This window comes from Merops nubicus, unplaced genomic scaffold (assembly GCF_000691845.1).
Source record: "Merops nubicus isolate BGI_N331 unplaced genomic scaffold, ASM69184v1 scaffold1779, whole genome shotgun sequence".
NCBI classification, from domain to species: domain Eukaryota; kingdom Metazoa; phylum Chordata; class Aves; order Coraciiformes; family Meropidae; genus Merops; species Merops nubicus.
Window position 1 is genome coordinate 54,723 of NW_008632829.1, and position 19,366 is coordinate 74,088.

Below are 19,366 nucleotides of genomic sequence, written 5' to 3' on the forward strand. Positions count from 1 at the left end.
TTCCCCATGCCAGCCCGGGGCCGGGTGGGAAGAACTGCCGGGGAGCCAGCGTGGAGCACACTGTGTGTGAGAACTTACCCTGCCCCAAAGGTGTGCCCAGCTTCAGGGACCAACAGTGCCAGGCCCACGACAGATACACCAACAAGAAGAAAAGCCTCCTGACAGCTGTCATTGTTGATGGTAAGTTTTTTCATCTTCCTCTGTAATCCCTTGCTGTTCTTCCACTGCAGCTTCTCTGCCCACCTTGGTGTCATCAGCAAGACTCCCATTTGTTGGTGAGAAGGTTCAAGTAGGTTCTCCTTAGCTGCAGCTGAAAGACTTATTACAATTAGTTGTTATTGGTGCTGCCCTGCTGTTCATTTAGCCTTTTTTAACAGAAGATAGAGAGCTGTCAGTTCTTTACTCATCTCTTTGTAATGCCACAGGAGAAGTGCCTTAACTTCATTCCCAGTCTGGACGGGCAGGTATTTGGGAATGAGAGCTTAAACAGTAGAAAATTCAAATTAATTTGGAACTGAAAAAAAGGAGAGTTCCCTGGGACATGTTTATATGTGTCAATTCTGGGCATTTCACCATGATTGCCTATCCTACTTATATTCCTTTAATATTTTCTCTGCTGGGTCTTGCTGTTCACCTACTATTCAACCAGATGTTGAGGGGATATGAGAAAGGATCATAATAATGTCCTTTCTGCAGGAACAAACATCTTACACTGCTGAAAAGCAGACAAGGCTAGTTTCATTTGGGCATCTTAAAGACAGGCTTGAACAGAGGAGGGTGGTGTTGGAACTGATACCAGAAGACCAGACATCAGATATGCCCTTTCCTGTCCTAGCACTGACAAATTAGGTGTGGCATCAGGGCAAACGTACAGAGAACACTTGGGTTCCCATAGCAGACCCCCCAAGAGCACAGTTCCTTCAGATGCCCCAGAAGATGGGCTGGTTTTGCTTGTTGTTCCCTTTCACCCCACTTCCCAAATGTTTTTGCTGGGTTAATGCATAATGCAGACCTACTTCCCAGGCTTACTTCTGTCACAGAAAGTTTCCATTTTTTTCCAGAGGTGGGCTGTTTTACTCCTTTCTCCATTTCCAGTCAGGAACTATGGCTTGCTGAGGGTCCTGTAAATAGGAGAGAACTCTACTTACATGTATTAGTGAGGTGAGAGCTGATCACAGGTTTTTGATTGAGTTGGAAACTTAGCAAAGGCCCACACCACTTAGCTTCATGTATTGGCAAACCTTCCCTCTTATGTCTGATGAGTGGAGGTCTATGCAGAACAAAACATGTTTCCATTTGAACATCTATAGGTTCTTCCTTGGATGAAGTCCGTGCGTAGCAGAGTCAGTTCCAAAGGAAAAACATTACATTGCCTAAATATCTGTTACTTAAACATATGGCAATTGCAGTCAGCAAACCCTGACATCTGCTGTATGCTGCCAGTTAATAATACAAATCTTTGAAAAAGCTTTTTTACTTAACTCCTTCTCTAGCTATGCTCAATACTGGCCTTTCCAAAGTGAGGTCTAAATCTATAATATAGCACTTGCCATTGACATGCATGGAAAATGCAGCTTTTCTCTACTGATATATTTCAAATTAATTTGGTTTTTTTTTCTCTAGGTATTCTGGCAGCATAGTTTGTTGACAGAAATGTTTGTAGGACTGCAAATATTGGTTTAAGGAAATAGTAGGTAATAGGTATGTAAAAATGCTTTAAATTTATGCATATACCTGTTTGTACTGGCAAACTGATGCAAGAGGTCAGTCCCTCAAGAGTAGAAATGTGCTGGAGTACCCACTCTTAAATCACTGGCTGAATTTTGTCTTAGGTGTTCACACAGTGACTTGGTCATTCATACCAGGCTGCTGGATGTTCCCTGTAATAAACATGTTCTGTTCACAGATACACAGAATTGTCCTGACTAAATGGTTTCCTGTGTCTTAAAAGACTAATTTCATCAATGCAACCATTTGATTATTGATATTTTAAAGTGGGAAAACGACAGGCTCGTGTTCCATCAAAGATAAGAACATCAACAGATGACCTTCCAAATCCAGTGGTGCAGAGAGAACATCACCGTTGCCTCAAAACCTCTTTGTGCTATTCCTAAAGGGAATTTCTTTTCTATTTCTTTTTCCAGATAAGCCATGTGAGCTCTTCTGCTCTCCCCTGGGGAAGGAGTCCCCCGTGCTGGTGGCAGACAGAGTCCTGGATGGTACTCCCTGTGGGCCTTACGAGACCGACCTCTGTGTCCATGGCAAGTGCCAGGTGCAGTAACTTTCTCTTGTTTCATTTCTAGTGTTACATGTACTCTGGGGCAGCCGTGTGTGCCCTAGGAGAGAAGTGTGGGTGGCTGGGAGGCTGTTTCTGCACTGAGAGGGCAACTCTACTTTATAAGACCCATTGCAAGAGTTTCACAGCCCTGTGTCTTGGTCTGAAAATTACAATAAATGCCCGAGGTATGAGATTATTACTGAACAGCTGGGAATGTTCAATGATCACATTTGCTTGTGTGCAGTCATCAAATGGCTTGGGTGGGAAGGGACTTCTGTGAGGGGAGCAGATGGGAGTGGAAATCTGGCTTGCTTAACTGCTCCAGTTTGGCTCTTAGAGGAATTGCTGAAAAAACTGATGCTGCAAACTGGATTACAAATTGTCACTAGCCTGTTACAAGTGTTACATTGCCAGTGTCATGGTGCTCTTCAGGTCTACCTGGTTCCTGCCTAGAAACACTGAGGAAGCTTTTTGATACCAGTTCCTCCTTGGCTTCTGCAGCTGCATGAGCCAGTAGCTTCCCCTGGGTGATTTTTGTTGACTGTATTACTATATAATGCTAAGGTGAGTTACTGTAGGGGCCCATTAAAACTGTTTGAAAGGCTTGTTTCCCTTGCAGTAAGGAAAAGGTTCCCTTCCTCCCACAAAACAGTTTTTTAAGCTCCATACAGTAGAGAATAGAGGTTTAAAGGAGCAGATCCTGCAGCCCAGAGCACAGCCCAAGGCAGTTTTCTTCTGCCTCTCATCTGCATTGTCTTGCTTGGGTCACATAAAGAGCAAACCAGAGAGAATGTACGGTAGGGTTCATTCTGATGTACCACAATGAAATAATCAGTGTGCCCTTGGTTGTCCTTGGATGGACTGGCCAAACCCTGAAGGTGCTTGTTCCCTTCTGCCTCTGGTCAGACAAGCCAAGAATGGAAATGAAGAGGGCTCTGTTTAAGAGCCTTTGGATTTGATGCCCTTTTCCTGGGGCAAAGGTGGGATGGTCTGTAACCCTTGCAATGATGATTATATCTCTCTAGCCAAATTACATATGGAACCAAGAGAGGTTCCATATGTGATGGGGGTGGGAGATCTTTGTAATACAGCTCTGCATGGTTTGCTGGACAGCCAGGCAGCTCCCAATGCAGCACGTTGAATGCTAAGGGAGGCCATCTCTTAGAGCTTGTATTTGAGATTCCTTCAAAGTTTAATGGAGTTGTGTAGACCTCTGCTTACTGGAGATTTAAGGTTCGGACCAGAGAAGGGAGAGAAGAAATTATTTATTTAAAGATCACAAATCACAGGAAGTCGTTTGGAACGGGTGCTTCCCACAATGTGTTGCAGTTGGATTCAAGTCATTTGTCTGTGACACTGTGACAGAGCAGCCACTTAATGGGTTTTCTCCTTCCTAATCATGTAGCTCGTGTTCAACATTTGCTGCACACACGTCAGGGGTGTGGAAGACTGTCAAGTTGGCTACTGCAGTCTTGCCAGTCCTGGATTCTTCCTGGTAGTTCTTCCTCTAAGTTTATCCTCATCTAGATTTGTGTCCTATGCTAGGAGTTTTTCTTTCCAGTGTTAACCAGCCTGTTGCATCCACCAGAACAGCCTTCTAGGCTCACTCATTTCTTCCACTAACTTCATTGGAGATATGCTGGTTTGCTCTGGGGGCACAGGCACACTGAATTTGGCACTATTTCTCATTTCTGTGAGCAGTGATTAAGAGCTACCAACGTTTATTGCTTTGAGCCTCCAGGCAAGAAGATGGATGAACACAGTATTCACCTGGATATATGAGAGGCTTTGGGGGCATAAAGCAACTTTTCTAATAATAAGGTGACGAGATAAGTGAAAAATCTTTGTCTGGATTGAATTTTGCACTGCTGCAGGAGACACTTCCCACTGTTTCCTGCCAAATGCTGCTGAAGAGGTGTTTTTAATTCAGTCCTCCTAATTTATTCAGATGAAGAATCTGAACAGCAAATTGCTGGGGAGCCAGCATGAGTTGTATTCTTTATATGCTCTTTAATACAAAGTGCTTTGCATAGAGCCAGGTTCACAGTGCATCCCAAGTTACTTAATTTTTCCCTGTTTTCAGCTGTATCTGAAAAAAAATAAAAAAATCCATTAATAACCTTTTATAGTGAGGCCAGCTGTGCACCTCCAGCTGTGTGCCATTGACCATTCCACTGGGCTGGCCAGCCTTACTGCTCCAAACCTTCACATCAGCCACGAATGGTAAATCAGACATTATGGCAACGTACTTTTTCTTCTTCCAGTGAGGAGCAGTAGCCAGCTCCCCTCCAAATGAAAACCTTTATGAGCACAGAGCTTTGGAGGTACATCATGAAAATCAAATTGCACTCTAAGTCGGGGGCAACTGCCTTTAACTGTGCAGAGAGGTGATGACAGCTGCAGAACATTCAGTCCATTTGCATCTGGCTGAGAGAAAATGCAAAATGATCAACTCAAGCCGAGCAGATTTGAAAGCCTTGTGAACTCATTTATAATAGTCTTCTGCCTTATATGCTGTTTAGTGCTGAGGATTGCCATATGTGACTGTGTACCCCGTTTGCCACAGATACTTGTCTAACTAGCTGCCTCTTCAACCAATTTAATCAGCATACTTATTTAATTACTCTTCTCCTTATTTCTTTACCCGGTGTAGACAAAGCCTGGCAACAAGCATTGCAGGGGGCCTGCAGAAGAGAATAAGTGCTGAAATCAGAGGGTAGTGCTACTGTTATTTATTTTCCTATATAATCCTTCTAGTTAAAGGCTCTCAAAGGCAGGAATGACACATTGCCTGTGTAGCAGACAAATTAGCAGTAACTGTTGCCTGTGAACATCTAGTCCAGGAAATGTAATAGCTTTTTTCCCTTCAGCAGTAGATGCTCCTAAATGACACTCATGCATCCTTGTTGCATGATGAATGAAAGCAGATGAACATGGCAAAGAAAAAACCCTGTTCTTGCAAGGAGAGAGGTGTTTTGAGAAGGGAACCAGGAACAGATTCTTTGAAGCCTCAAAATACTGTAACTGCATTTGAGCACTAAAGGAGGAGAGTTTTCCTTCAGTTGTACTTTGTGAACTTATTACAGTTTCATTTTAAAGCCATGAGCTGAGCTCCAAACTAAACAATGTGAATGAAGCCTTTTGGTGTCAGCCTCACTGTCCCTGAAGTAAAATCCTCGTGGGCAGCAGCATCCCTGCCTTTGACACTTACACCTGGAGGCAGCTGGAGGAAATAAACCGGGCTAATACTTTGGTCATGCATAGAAGCACCAGGGAGCCAAGTCAGCCCTAAATTTAGCATAGAGGTTTCTAAGTCATCTAGTCGTTTAATAATCTTACTCCTTGTCTTTGAGACAAATCATAAGGTCTTTGTTCAATTTTGTTCTGTCCTGGTTTATTAGAGTTGTTTTGGAGGCTGAATATTTCTTTCTTGATAGTGATGGAGTAGGTGGTGATAGTAGGTAAATGATAGTAGATAGTGATGATCTTGACAGTGATGAATTCTACCAGAATGAGTAAAAAATAAAAAAATCTGCAAGAGGTTCAGAAGTTGGTCTCAAAAAATTGAAGGGAGCATTAAAAAGTTCTGCCTTTAGAAGAAATACTGTAGAGTAACAGCAAATGCACTCACCCTTACCATCTTCTGAGCACACCAGATGCCTTCTTCAATGTGTGTAGAGATCTGACCTTTTCTTCTTGAAGTGCACATAGTCTTCTAGCAAGGAGAATTTCTTTTCTCCTCAGATTTTTCAGAGATAGAAAATCTGTAGCAGCCTGGAGAACAAGATCAGCCTGATGCATCTGAGGAGGAGGAGGAGTGCTCATCTAGGCTTTGCAGCCTCTCTCTCTTTACTGCTTCAACAGTTTGCTTTCCCTAGCATGGATGTTGCAGTCGTGGTGAAGATGGGGTAGAGAAGTGCAACCTGCAGCTCAGCCTGCTTTTATCTTCTCATATTTCTCTTCAAGTGACAAGTGGCTTTCAGAGAGAGCATTCCCTGAGGGTTTTGTTCTTCCTCAAGACTGGTGCATGTTTCAGGAGTCAACATTCAAGGAAGCGTGGGCTCCCTAACCTCTTGTGGCTCCTCATTCTCTGCTGCTGATGTTCATAGAAACCTGCTGGCAGAAGCAGAGCTCAGAAAGGTGTCAGATGGCACACAGCAGTGGTGTGGGGAGGAGACAAGCTGCTCAGCTGGCTGGTGTGATGCTCATGGCTTTGTGCTGGCTTTTATCAAAGGAGGATTAGCCTGAGACTCATGATAGCATGAGAGCTTTCCAGTGGGGAATACAGATTGTACTTCAGGATGTACTCTAAGGTCTCTTTGAAAAGAGAGACCTCCTGTACAGTGGAACCAAGCTGGAGATCAAGGGCAGCCTTTGCCGTGATTTAACAATTTCAGAGGTGAAGATGTTTTGGCTCTACAGTTTTCTCATAAATGTTTTGTTTCACATCTATTTTTAACTTGCTGGTGAATCCACAGTACATTCAGTGATGACAATCCACCCTTCAGACTGTCCTGGCACAACAAAAACATTACAAAACAACTGTCTTCCAAAAGCAATTGTCATACAGGGTGAAGGGGGAGCACAAGTTGAAAAATGGCTGCATTTTCAAAAATAGCTTTTGCAAATTGGGTAGGCAGAGTGCCAAAAGAGGGCCATGAGTGGCAGAGGTTGAATTTCTGTTGTCTGCTGGACCTGTTGCTGGCAGTTTTCTACATACTCAGTACCCACTTTCTGCCTTTGACTGATGCACTTCTGGCTTTGCCTCCCCACTTGAGTATTTTCCATGTATTATTCATATTCCTGCATTACAGGCTGTGGTACGAGATGTTCCAGACTGGGTAGCTTATCTCCATACAACAACTTGGCTTAGCACTGTACTTTGATAAATCATTTAGTGTATCTGCACAAAATCCAGAAGGATTGCTTGAATTTATGCAAACCTGTTGCATAAATGCCTTTTTTTTTTCCATTTCTGGGTCTGTGGCAATGTAATCTGAGGCCCGAAAAGAGTATCGAGGCTTTTCCTGAGTAAGGTACAGTGACAAAACCCAACATTTTGTTGATACCTTATTACATTTTTAGTGTGCTTTACAGTGGTTTACTGAAAAGCCCATCATGCTGTTTCCCCCTGGTTTTATTCTGTGTTAATTCATGGGGAGCATATAATAGACAAATCATTGTGTTATCTACTTTGGAGGCTTTAGATTTTGCTTGTGGCTTGAGCAGCCAAGGATCAAGCAGAAAGGAAGCTACAGATATATCATATACTGATAAATAAATCTTTTCAAATCCAGAACTGACATGGTAGATGTGTCTTTTAAAGAATAAGCACTGGCTATAAACCCCTCTGGGGTCTGCAGCCTGTTGGCATTTGTACAAAGCAGGGCAGAGGCAGGGTGAGATCAGGTCAGAGGTGTCAGTTCGGATGAAGTTGGTTTGGAAGGCTCAGAAAGGGGTAGTTACACAAAGCCACCAAAGAACAGAAGCAGAGGAGTTCTTGGGGTGGGAAGAGGCTTTCTGTTCTTTGTGTTTGCTGCTCTGCTGCCAGAACACAGGGGGTTTGACACATAACCTCCATAACCTTTCTATAGGTGGAAAAGTGATTATCAAGAGTAATCGTATCTAGCACCCCCCTGGACTGTTAAGGGCTCTACACACAAAGTCACTGGGCAGGTGTAATTGTGTATCTAATGCAAATATGATCATGCTAATTTAAAACAGGCAATTCATATCTCCTGTTCCAGCAGAGCTGCTCTGATTCAGATAAAATCTGAGGGCTCAGGAAATGACAGAAGGATATTTGCTGAACTCACTTCTACATGGTCTCCAATCCATCACACAAGTTTTGTTGTGGAACAGAAGTAACTTACAGATGAACTGATCTAGGCTCACCCTCCTGTACAAATCCTGACAGATGACCCATAATCCTCCACAGGGGCAGTCGTGTTTAAAACAAAGAAGTACAAATTCTCTAACCCTCAAGCCTGAATGTCAGTTGCTCACATATGTACATTCCTGTTTCATGTAGTCCATCCCTGGAGGTATCAGTGGACACTGGATATTATGGACAAAAAATTGGCAGTGTAGATGAAGCTGTCATAACCAGCGTGCTCTGTACATGATTAATTTGTAAAATGGCACATCTTGCATCAATGTTTATATTTGATCCATTGAGACAGCTAGTTAGTTCAGCATATGGGAAGCATTACAGTTTTGTGAGCCTGCAATGTCATTTCTTACATAGGGTGGGTGTGTATATAACAAAAATAATTGTGTTTGTGTAGCAAAACATACTCACACAGGCTGTATCAATTGAGCTTTTGCACAGACATTGAAAATACAAATAAAAATATAATTAAAAAATATCCCAGCAATACAGAAAATAGTTCACAGAGAAGGATCCAAATGATGTGTATTCAGAAGAGAAGAGGAGTTTTCCTATGCTGGAGCCAGCAATGACTGAAGCTGGAAATACCACCCAACAAGCAGTGTTTTCAGATGTTTAATTATAAAAATGAGAAGAAGAGGGAGGGAGAGAAGGAAGGGTAGACTGAGATATCAGCTCACACAGAATGAATTTCAGGCCTTTGGCTCAGGAAACGTGCAGTTACTTGCCAATTTAAAGGTCAGAGGATAGTTCCAAAACACGGTGTAGGAGACTGCCTGGGTTGAAGATGATTAGGAAACCTGTGGATATGTTTGTGACTGCCCATGCTGAGGACCTGAAGCACCAAAAGACTGTCTTTAAGTTTCTTGCCAGCACTGCCATGTTCTAATATGGGCAAAAGGACTGGTTTTGGTTAAAATCCACTTCCTCTTTGTCCAATGGATGCTGTTAATAGCAGTCCTGCAGCACTGCAGGCTTTCAACAGCTAGTACAGGCAGGAGGTGGAACACCCGGGTGGTGTCAACCAGAGTTATGAACATCACTGTCTCAATCCATGTTGGATGGTAGGGGGAAGCTCCAAGAGTCCAAAAACAGGACTGACAGTGGCAAATGCTCCCACAAACAACTAAGGAGATGGTGGTTACACCAGGCTGGCTTTTTGCTTTTTATTCTTCCTTCTGAACATAGATGAGTTCCAAGTGTCCTACTCACTCTGTAATGGATCATCCTGGTAGGAATACAAAACTGCTTCCTCTCTCACCAGTCCCTTCAGGACTGATGGAACTGAAAATATCCAGCTATTGCTGGAGGTACCAATCCATGGACACAGCCTGCTCACCTGCAGGATAACTCTTGGGTCAGAAAACACATAGGATGTTATTTACAAGGTCTTTCTTTCTTCAGAATATAACCCTTTCCCTTTCTACTTCCTAATTAAAAAACAATCACCCTTCCTTGCTTGGTATGCAGGGCTGGACAGGAAGCAGCAGAAAGCAAGTTAGAGATTGTACAGATCAAATAAAACCCATGAACTACTTGGGTTTTAAGAGATTGTTTCTGCACTATGACAACTTGACTTTTGAGCAGTGAAAGTTGGGATTTTCCCTTTGCAAACAGTTAATTAAGCCCCTGCTTTTTTGAAAGCTTTCTACAGGCTGAGGACAGCTCTATTTTAGTGCTTGACAGTATAATACATGGAGCAGACATCATGGTGTCAGTGAGAAGCTGATGATGTACAGACTCAGTAGATCTTCCCCCCAGTGTGGTAGGACTTAGACATGAGCCTGTGGCCCCCAGTGCTGGAATCTCAGGGTCTTTATCACCTTGGAGAAAGTTGGACATACCTCTGAAATCACAGTCCAAGGGCTGCTGGTGGTTACTTTCCTCTCAGGAAGGGTGATGCTCACTGTGTTTTGCTTCATCATCCTCCCAATCCTGTCTCTTCCCCTTTGCACTTAAGAGTGGCAGCATTTTCAATGTGGGGAGCTCTCAAAGAGTCTGAGTGACCAAGGTGGTCTCTGTAATGTGTTTCTAAATGACTTTGCAGATTTTGGAATCCCACTGTTAAATCTCAATAAAAATTATGTGCTGTTATTAAATACACTTTTACTTTGGAAATGATTGGAAAGCTTGGGAAGGGAGAAATGGGCTCTTATGCTTATATAGACAAGAGTAAAGTGCTTCCAAGGTATTTTTCCCCCATAAAGTAGTAAGAACACACCAATTTTCATCTTGAAGCCAAGAAAGCAAGCATTTTTACTCTTTTCAAGATTTTGCTTTGTAGGAAGCCATTTTCCTGGCCCAAATATGATGAGGGCTTTAATTCTCAAGCCATGGATTGAAGGGAAAGTCTGCCCTGTGGATGGGAGGGATGAAGGGAAGGCTGCAAGGCCCATTCCTAGTTCCTCCACTCACAGAGAGTTAGGATGAGAGGTAAACAGCGAAGGTTTGGGAAAGTATCTTCTTTGTGGATGCAGTGGGTGCTCTTGTGGTGCCTTCAGAGAGAGTGTCTCTAGTCAAAGTGTGTCAGTTCCCTGGGAAATGTGGGACAACGTGGCTTGTCTCAAACCCCAGTGTCAGCAGAGGGGGGACTTGTTCTTTCAGAGGCTTTGGTGGCTTGCACTGGTTTCCATTAGCTGGGAAAGGACAGCATAAAGGCAAAGCATGTGATTGCTAACTCCCCATTCTTTGCCTGCCTCCATTATAGTCCTACAGACTCCTCGTGTAGCACTGGGAATAAGTGTGGTTCAACACTCATTATATTCCCTTTATTCATTTGTGTGCTCACATAGTGCTAAAAACAATGCAGTACAATAAAAGATAGCACTAGAGCCTTAAATTGAATGCAGCCTTTCCAGTATCTCAGCAGGGTGGCAGGCAGGCATGTATTTCCAGCTGCCTTTCAGCAACCCCATTAATAAATCATATTTATTTTCCTGGAAGGAGAACTACTGGGACATCCTTCTGTTTTGGGGGCAGAATCATATTCAATATCCCAAAATGATTTGTTGGACATGATTGTGAAGTTTAGACTTGAGAACTGCAACTGGAGGAACTCCATGGGTTTCATCCTACCTTTGACTCCAATTTATACAGGTTTTTTCCTGTCGTTCTTGTCCACCAGCTTACATGCCCTTCTAGTTAATGAGCAGCATTTTCCTTGTATGTGTTTAGGAGGATCATCCTGCCTCAGCATGTGTCTGTCTCTAATGATTTACCCAGACAAACACTCCACCAGAACACGTCGGAACGCTGGCAGTCTTTGATCCCTGCAGTACATCTGGACCTAGGCAGTGGCCAGTGTCTTCTGAAATGAGGGAAACGTTTGAGTTCAGGTCCAAATTACATTGCTTACACGCAGACAGTCTCAGATAAACAGCCCAAGTGCTCTTAATATTTCCCTGCTTACCCCATTTTTCAAAATTGTTTGCTGTTTTGATTGTTCCCTAAGATATCTCTCCAAGTTTCCTCTGGCTCTGTTAGAAGGAGGCAAGGAATGGAGAGACCCAACAGCCTGATTCAAATAAGTATTATTAGCGACAGTCCCACGAACTGATTTGCCAAGAAACTGTTTATCTACAGAGAATAAATCTTTAACTTATTTTTTAATAGTAGAATCTCAACTAATAATTCACATAACGACAACTCTTATTTCATCAGAAATTGAAGTTTGAAGAGGGAATTGCTGATTACTGTGAGGGTCTTACATGGACAGAAAACAATTTACATAGACTAATGACAATAAGCCTTATCAGCCTCAAGATCTACAAGTGTGCAGTGTTCCCATCATAACCTGCACGTGGTTTGTGAATCAGGAGGATTACCACGAGAGTCTCTATAGCTACAGGGAGAAGACTGTGACTATTCTAGTAATACCTCTCTGTGGAAGCAAGGCTGCAGATTTTTATTGGAAAAAGTTTAGGTTGTTAGAGAAAATTATGAAAATACCATTTAAAATTAAGCTTTAGGTAGAACTGTTAGATTTTTGTTGTTGTTGTTTGTGTTTGTGAGTTTTTTCCACAACTGAATGTCTGAGATTAATACAGTGCAAGTATATGGGAAATCTCATAATTGTGTAAGCGACCTTTTAGTGCAGATTGTCCAAATCTGAACCTGGCCTGCTTCTATTGAACTACTTTTGCATTGCAGGTCTCTTGAGCTGTCTGATTAATAAGGTCTTTTTTCAGGTATTGCAAAAGTGTAACCAGAACTGAATGCTACACTCCCTGTTAAGATCCCGACCCGAAGCAGAGCTCATTCAGTGAGCAGCACACTGCAACTCATAGCAGCACTATGAATTTTGTCTGCTGAAGGGCTATGACCAGGATTCTAGTTATTTGGGTTAATTTTCATTTAAGGAAATCACATTTTTCTCTTGTCTAAACAAGTAGCACAGGAGTGGTGCATTTCTCTGGGTTGTCTTTGTGCTCCTCAGATGGAAATTGCTATACAAACATGAAACGTGGTTTTAATCTGTTGTCTTTGAAGGAATTTAGAGTGGGTTAGTATGATATCTATGATGCTACCTGGAATAACTAGTGCTTGTGAAACACTCTTCAGCTAAATCTTCTGAATCAAAGTTCATGCTCTTCATGTTAGAGGAAGGGAGCTGTTGAATAACCAGCTGAACACCATTCCAAATGAGTGCTCCCCTGATTGACAGTGTTCTCTTCCCATTCAGGTTTTCAGTCAGATGTCTATCTTAGTCTCGACCTCAACGTTTAGAGATACTTTAACCTTGCAAACAAAATAATGGGGACTTCTGGTTGTTGTCATTAGAAAATTGGCTGCGATGGAATCATTGGCTCAGCTGCCAAAGAGGATCGCTGTGGAGTCTGCAGTGGTGATGGCAAAACCTGTAAAGTGGTGAAAGGCGACTTCAACCACACCAAGGGGATGGGTGAGTAACCCTCAGCAGCATTTCAGTGGAGTGGAGGTTCTCTTTCCTGCTTGAGTAGAGTTGAAGAATAATGGCTTTTCTTCTTGGATAGCATTGGGCTTATCTACTCTAGGAAACGCATAAGAAACACAAATCAAACCCCAGCTCAACACAAATGTGATATTCTGTCTGCATCTTATTCAGTAGCAGATACCAGCCATTGCCTCTGAAGTTGAGAATGAAGTTATTTTTCATTTTGAATGCTGTTGGTGCTGTTGATTTTAAGAGTGAAAATCACAGTATTTTTTGCAGTGGGAGGGAATTCTTATTTCAGCACCGTCTCTGAGAGCTCAGAATGATGCATGTTGCATGTTACAGATGATTCATGTTATAATCAGCATATCTCAGCTAAATGAAGGAGCACTCCCCTCTGAATATTTTTCCTGATTCCCTGCCAGCAACAGGATCTACTATAGGATACAAGAGTTTCCTCTCAGAGTTTCCCCTCTCTTGTTAAACATTAATGTAGGTACACTTTGGTGTCTGGTGTTTGTGAATTAGTCTTTGTTCCAGAGTTTCTGTACTGTGCTGCTGAGAAACCTGTTATCACACACCCTAATCAGGCAAAGGGAGGCAAAGCCAGATTCAGGGCTTGCAAGCTGCTCCAGGAGAAAGGAATTGTCCAGAACAAAAATGATTTCACATTGAGTGAGTACAGAATTGCCATTTCTGTCTGGAGACATACGTTCAGCACGTGCTACTCTGGGACCGACGTCAGCAAAGCACATAAAGGCTCCCTTGAAGCATATACTTTAATTCTATTTAGTGACTAAAGCAGCTCAAGTGCTTAACAACTTCCTTTAATCAAAGTCTCAGGACTGAAGTCTGAGGCTCTGATTTTGTTCATTGAGCTCTTCCTCTGCACCCTCCTCCTCCTTACCCGTGGAGCTCACCTCCTCCGAGGTGTGGGCAGGGTTTCCCACCTGCACCACATCTTTCTGGAGTGCATTTGTGCTGTTGCATTGCTAGGCCAACCTGTTGGATGATTTCCTGCATTGTTGCCTTTGAATCTTCTGTCCCAGTCATTTTCCACCTACTTGTGCCCAGGCATTTGCATTTGATGCACATGGTGGGAAAAGTTTCTCATTTCCATGGAAAAAAAAACTATTTTCCATTTCTGTAGCAGATTTTATGTCTGGTCACAAACTTCTTAATGGCTCCTGAAGAGCAACTATTTTTATCTTTTCCAATGAGACTACAAAACATCTTGTGCAGATAAATAAGAAGTTTCTGGGTCACTGCCAGGGAGTTGCACCCGTTTCCAACTAGACAGTCTGCTGGAGGGTGGTAACTTTACAAGGCTGTAGGAACAGAAAAGTTTCAGCCTTAACTGGTTGTCTGGCTGCCAGGACACTACAGGAGGCTTTCACCCCCAGCACCCTGTGACCTAATAAGAGAAGATGGCTGACAAAATCATAGTGTCCAAGCATTTATTGATTCCTGCTCTTTGCCGTTCACCTCAGAAAGGCAAACCTGTCAAAATGTTTTTGTCAATGCAGTGTTTCCACCTTTACCCATCTCACATCATCTATGAGATAATTGTTTTTACACTTATAATCTCATAAACATTTATGAGATGTTTTGATATATTAATTTTTAAGGGACTTATATTTTATGAGGGAATAATTTTAAAAAGTGACATCCACAATATGCCCAACCATCTTTTAGGTTAAAAATCACCTTTGCTTTTCATTTTGAAAAATTTTGCTCTTTTAATGAGCATCCTAGCCTACTAAAATGGAAAGAATATTTAGTCTTCTACTTGTTCACTGTTCATGTCTTCCTGCTTTTGGATTTCTTTTACGTTAGAGGCTGAAAACAGATATATGTGTTTCACTTATGATTCCCAACCCCAGTTCTGCAAACATTTTATGCATTGTGAATTAGTCCCTTCAATTCATATGCTGCTGTTCTGCAGAATCAGATCCTTGGGTTATCTTGCTGAATCTCATGCAGTAGGCAAAGCTTCAGGGTTGGGTCTGAAGTATCGCAAGTGAACATGAGGCTACTCAAGAAAAAAACCTGGCATTTTTTCTTTAAATTAATATTTAAGCAAATACATACAAAAAAGGAGAATACACAATTTGACCACAGTAACAGATTCAGTTTTGTAATGGATTGCACAGATCAATGGCAAATCCCCACAAATTTGCTGCAATCCAAATCAAGGCCAACACACTGAGTCAAGCACGCTGATTTATTATTCCAGAAGAGAATAGACTTCAAACATCAGGACATTGGTTGTTTTGGAGTGATATCTGTTTGGGGAATTGCAGCTGCAACCTCTGGGCCAGATCCTCAGCTGCTCTGCACGTGGGACTCCGTTGACTGCAAGATTGGTCCCTATGTGTCCTGTGATTGCAAATTATGTTGTCAAGCCCTATTAACTGATCTAAATCCATGCCAACTCCTTTCTGTTTCTCAGTAACCAATAGTCATTGTAAGAAGGTTTCCACATGTGTGATGGCAAAGGCAAAGGCTGTTCCCAAGTGTTTCTCGTGTAAGATACTTGAATGCTGTGTGCAGTGTCAGTGGGTGTTGGTGACATCCTTTGGTGTTGGTTCTTTGTCTTCTTTTCGTTGCATTAAATGGGGAGATTGGTGTCAAAAGCCATGGATAAACTTCAAGTCCTTTTACTATTTACCTTGGGTTGTCAAAGATACTAAGTTCAGATTGTTTCCTTTTAGAGAACCTACCTGTATGAAAGAAAGCCAAATTTTCATTAGCCAAGCAAGAAGGACTGGCCTTATTTCTTCTTTTTTATTCCCAACCTTAATGTCACAGATGAGGTTCAGCCACCCTGGTGGGGCATTATGGTGGCACATTCAAAGTGCCTCTTAGGAGGTCTGGAAGTTCAGATCTTGCCACCTGTGATCCAGCTGGAAATGGATCCTGTTTCTGTTTTGGGGAGAAGGTCAAAGGCCTTTATTTGTGATGCTGAGCATCACATACACTTGTGTGCAGCTGGCTGCCTTCAGCAGCCCAGCTGAATGCACTGTTTAGACTGAAATTCCCTTTTGACTGGTACCATGCCCTGTACCTATTTCTGCAAATAACTATTCAAAAGCCAACACAGACATGTTCTGAAGTTCATCTCTGTCTCCCTGCCACTATACAGGAGACCTAGAAATATTTGGCTCCTGTCTGTTGGGTAGCTGATTTATCACTGACTTCTTCTGCCCAGACTCCAAGGCTGTGCCTGTAATGCTCAGAGACCTGCACTGAGAATGAGACCTGCATCTGACTCTCTTGGTTTTTCTCAGCTATATCAAGATTTTCATTGCTGCCCTTTGCTTGTGATCCAAAAGAAGGACCATAGATATTTGGATTTTTTTAATGGCAGAACATAATAAGGTGAGATATGCCAGTTGTTGTAACTATAATTTTGGGAAATGAAGAGTGTCTCTTCACTAGCAATTTATCATATTAAGAAGGTGAAAAAGCAGGTTTTTTATTGTGTACACTACTTGTCCAACACCTATTAAAAAAAAAAAAAAAAAGAAGGGACAGTTGAACAGTAGTGCTGTAGTGCTGGTAAGGAGCATAAGGAGCATCTTTAGCCAACACAAGAAACACTTTTTTTGTCAGTAGAGTGTATAATTAAATGATGAGAAAGCAGAGCCCTAGGGATAACTCAGGGATGTCTTAAAGGGGTTTAAGCAGAACCTGCAAGTTACAAATCCTAGCAACCAACTTCACAGCAATAGTAGGAGGGTTTGAAATCTATCCACGGCTCTCCAGTGAAATAATTTTCTTCCAAATGAGCTATCCCATGGCTGGAAGTGGACAGTTGCTGAAGGAGAAATTACTCTCAAACTAATAGCAGGTGAGAATCATCAGAACTGTTCAGAATACGGGTGGATAGTTATCACTGGATTCCACTCCCTGCAACAATTAGCACTAGCAAAAGGTGCAAGGTGGGAAGGGTCATGGAAACTGAGATGCTCAGCTGGTACTTACCCTAAAACATTACAGAAGCTGAGCTGGCCATGACCAGGCAGGGCAGAGCAGGCTGTTTGCCTTGGCTTCTACCCTGAGATCTTCATTCAAAGCACTTTTGGGAAGTTCAATAATGGGATGAGCACTGTTGACTTTCTCATACCTAATTTTCATGTATGTACAGGGGTAAGATATGAAGGCACAGTGCCCAGGGATCAGTACTTTCAGCCATGGGATCATTTTTCCTTTCCCTTGGAGTCCATCTGTCATTGCAATGTGAACCAAGAGAAAAGTTCTGCAGTAGATCAGTGACGTTCTGAAGTTCACACTAAACTTTCTGTTCTTTCTGGGAATAATAACAACGGCTAACAACGGGTTTTCCTGTGTGAGCAGCTTTCCTCTTGCAAATCTCTCCAGAATTTAAATGAAGATACAGTAGCCACTGTTCACATATTAATCTCCTTGATGACAAAGCCACCTCTTTGTTCTGGTGTCTCTCCTAATAGGAGTTACACCATATAATTTGTATCTAGGATTTGCTTCAATCACAGTCTTACATTCCTGAGACACTGATGTAATGCAGATTATCCAGAAAGATTGGTGCGTGCCAAAGTAACTGTTCCCAAGGTGGAGTGTACTACATACAGCACTATAAATTATCAAATAATGAAGTTCTCCTGTTGTACTTTCAAAGCTTCATCCTAACAGGCTGATTTATGGGTGAAATTACTAGAAATACTGCCTGATAGTTGCCAAATATCATCAGCCTTTAACCGGTTCCTCATTTAAAGCAGAACTTTAAGTCCAACCTTGCAAACCCCTGCGTTGCAGACAATTATCCTAAGACCCAACAGATCTTTGAGAGTCCTTGACTCAGGGCCAACTCTGAGACTTTTTTTGGTCTTACTAGCTGACACTTGATAATCTTTCTGGCAATCTGCAGTTACAGTTTGCTTAATAAAATGTGCCTGGAAAACACTGGAGGTGTTTTCTGGTGCAGTTATCTCAAAGATCAGGAGTATTCTGTGACCAGAAGCCTCCCATTAGCTCTAAGGACCAGACTGGAGTGGTGGTAGCAATCTGAATTTGTACCTGTGGCAAATTTGCATGAATGTTATGTAGTATGTTTGCATTTCGATTTGACCACTAACTCACACAATATTCCTGGAAATAATGAACGAGGGTGTCAAGATGCTCCCAGTGGGACATGCCCAAGAATTTGGCTTGGTGTCTGAAAGGACAGGTTGTATCCATACGACTGCAAAGTGGTTCACAGTTCACTAAGAGGAGAGGGAAGGTCAGCAGTGGGGTTTGTGCCGCATGATCTCAGTGAGTTAGCACAGCATGTTTCCTCTTATTCAGGAGCTGTGAATGCAACCCCCCAAAGCCATCAATCAGGATTAGAAATTACATGAGGAGAAAAATCTGGTATGAGACCAAACTAAACAGTCTCCAGAACTAATACGCTATTAATAGCTTACACTCCACTATTTACTATTGTAAAAAGTAACATAAAAGTCAACTTTTCCACGTGGTGCTTCTCTCATGGCACAGTGATGAAATGAGAGTGTATTTATGGCACTTGCTGAACCTCAAGCACAGCTCCCCAGCTCGCTCACCTCTGCAGCAGGGAACGGATCCAAAGTTCACTGAAATGAGTGACTGGCTTTCCACTAAATTCGGTGTAACTTTGTGTCCAGCTTCTGCCCGATTTAGCTCTGGGCATTTGTATCTGACTTAAGTAAATAGTCCCCTGGTAGGTACGTTAAATGACCTGAAACTTGGGCATGTTCCAAACTGGGCTCCTAACAGGGGTGTTGAGGGGTGTCACAGGAGCTGTCATGAACCCCAGCCCTGCTGTGTGCCCAGGGCCGGTGCCCGCCGTGGGCTGGGTACCCACGCGGCTGCATGGGGTGCAGGGAGGATGTTTGATTTCTGAAACACTCTGATTTGACTCCAGTTTGGTATCTCAGCTGATGAAAAAACAACTCCTGGCAATGTCTAGAATATAATTCAACATCTGTTTGCTTTGATTTCATAACAGATCTCAGGATGGCCTTAAAAAAATGGACCCTGGAAGTAAGGATTTTTCCCAGGGAATCCCACTGTAATAGCAGAAGGAGGAGCCACTGCTCTGGCTTCTGTACACAGCCATGGTTTACAGCTCTGCTGTCCCTCTCCCTGGTTTTCCTGCAAAGTGTGACTGACTGTTTCTGAGACATCCTGAGTCAGGGAGAAGTAAGTAAGGAGGAACAAGTGCAAAAGGAACTGAGCTAAAGGGTCAGATGGAAAGCGTCATTCAGACACAATGACCAGGGAA

At 42.5% G+C, this 19,366-nt stretch overlaps 1 protein-coding gene across 1 annotated transcript in view; it reads left to right on the top strand.

Moving 5' to 3' along the window:
- Positions 1-19,366, top strand: part of ADAMTS17 (ADAM metallopeptidase with thrombospondin type 1 motif, 17) — a 110,230-nt gene that overhangs the window by 40,934 nt on the left and 49,930 nt on the right. The window contains exons 6-9 of the mRNA XM_008948008.1: positions 14-180; positions 2,145-2,272; positions 12,948-13,068; positions 15,533-15,607. Of these exons, the coding sequence (XP_008946256.1) occupies positions 14-180; positions 2,145-2,272; positions 12,948-13,068; positions 15,533-15,607 (491 nt within the window). The remainder of the gene's footprint in view (positions 1-13; positions 181-2,144; positions 2,273-12,947; positions 13,069-15,532; positions 15,608-19,366) is intronic.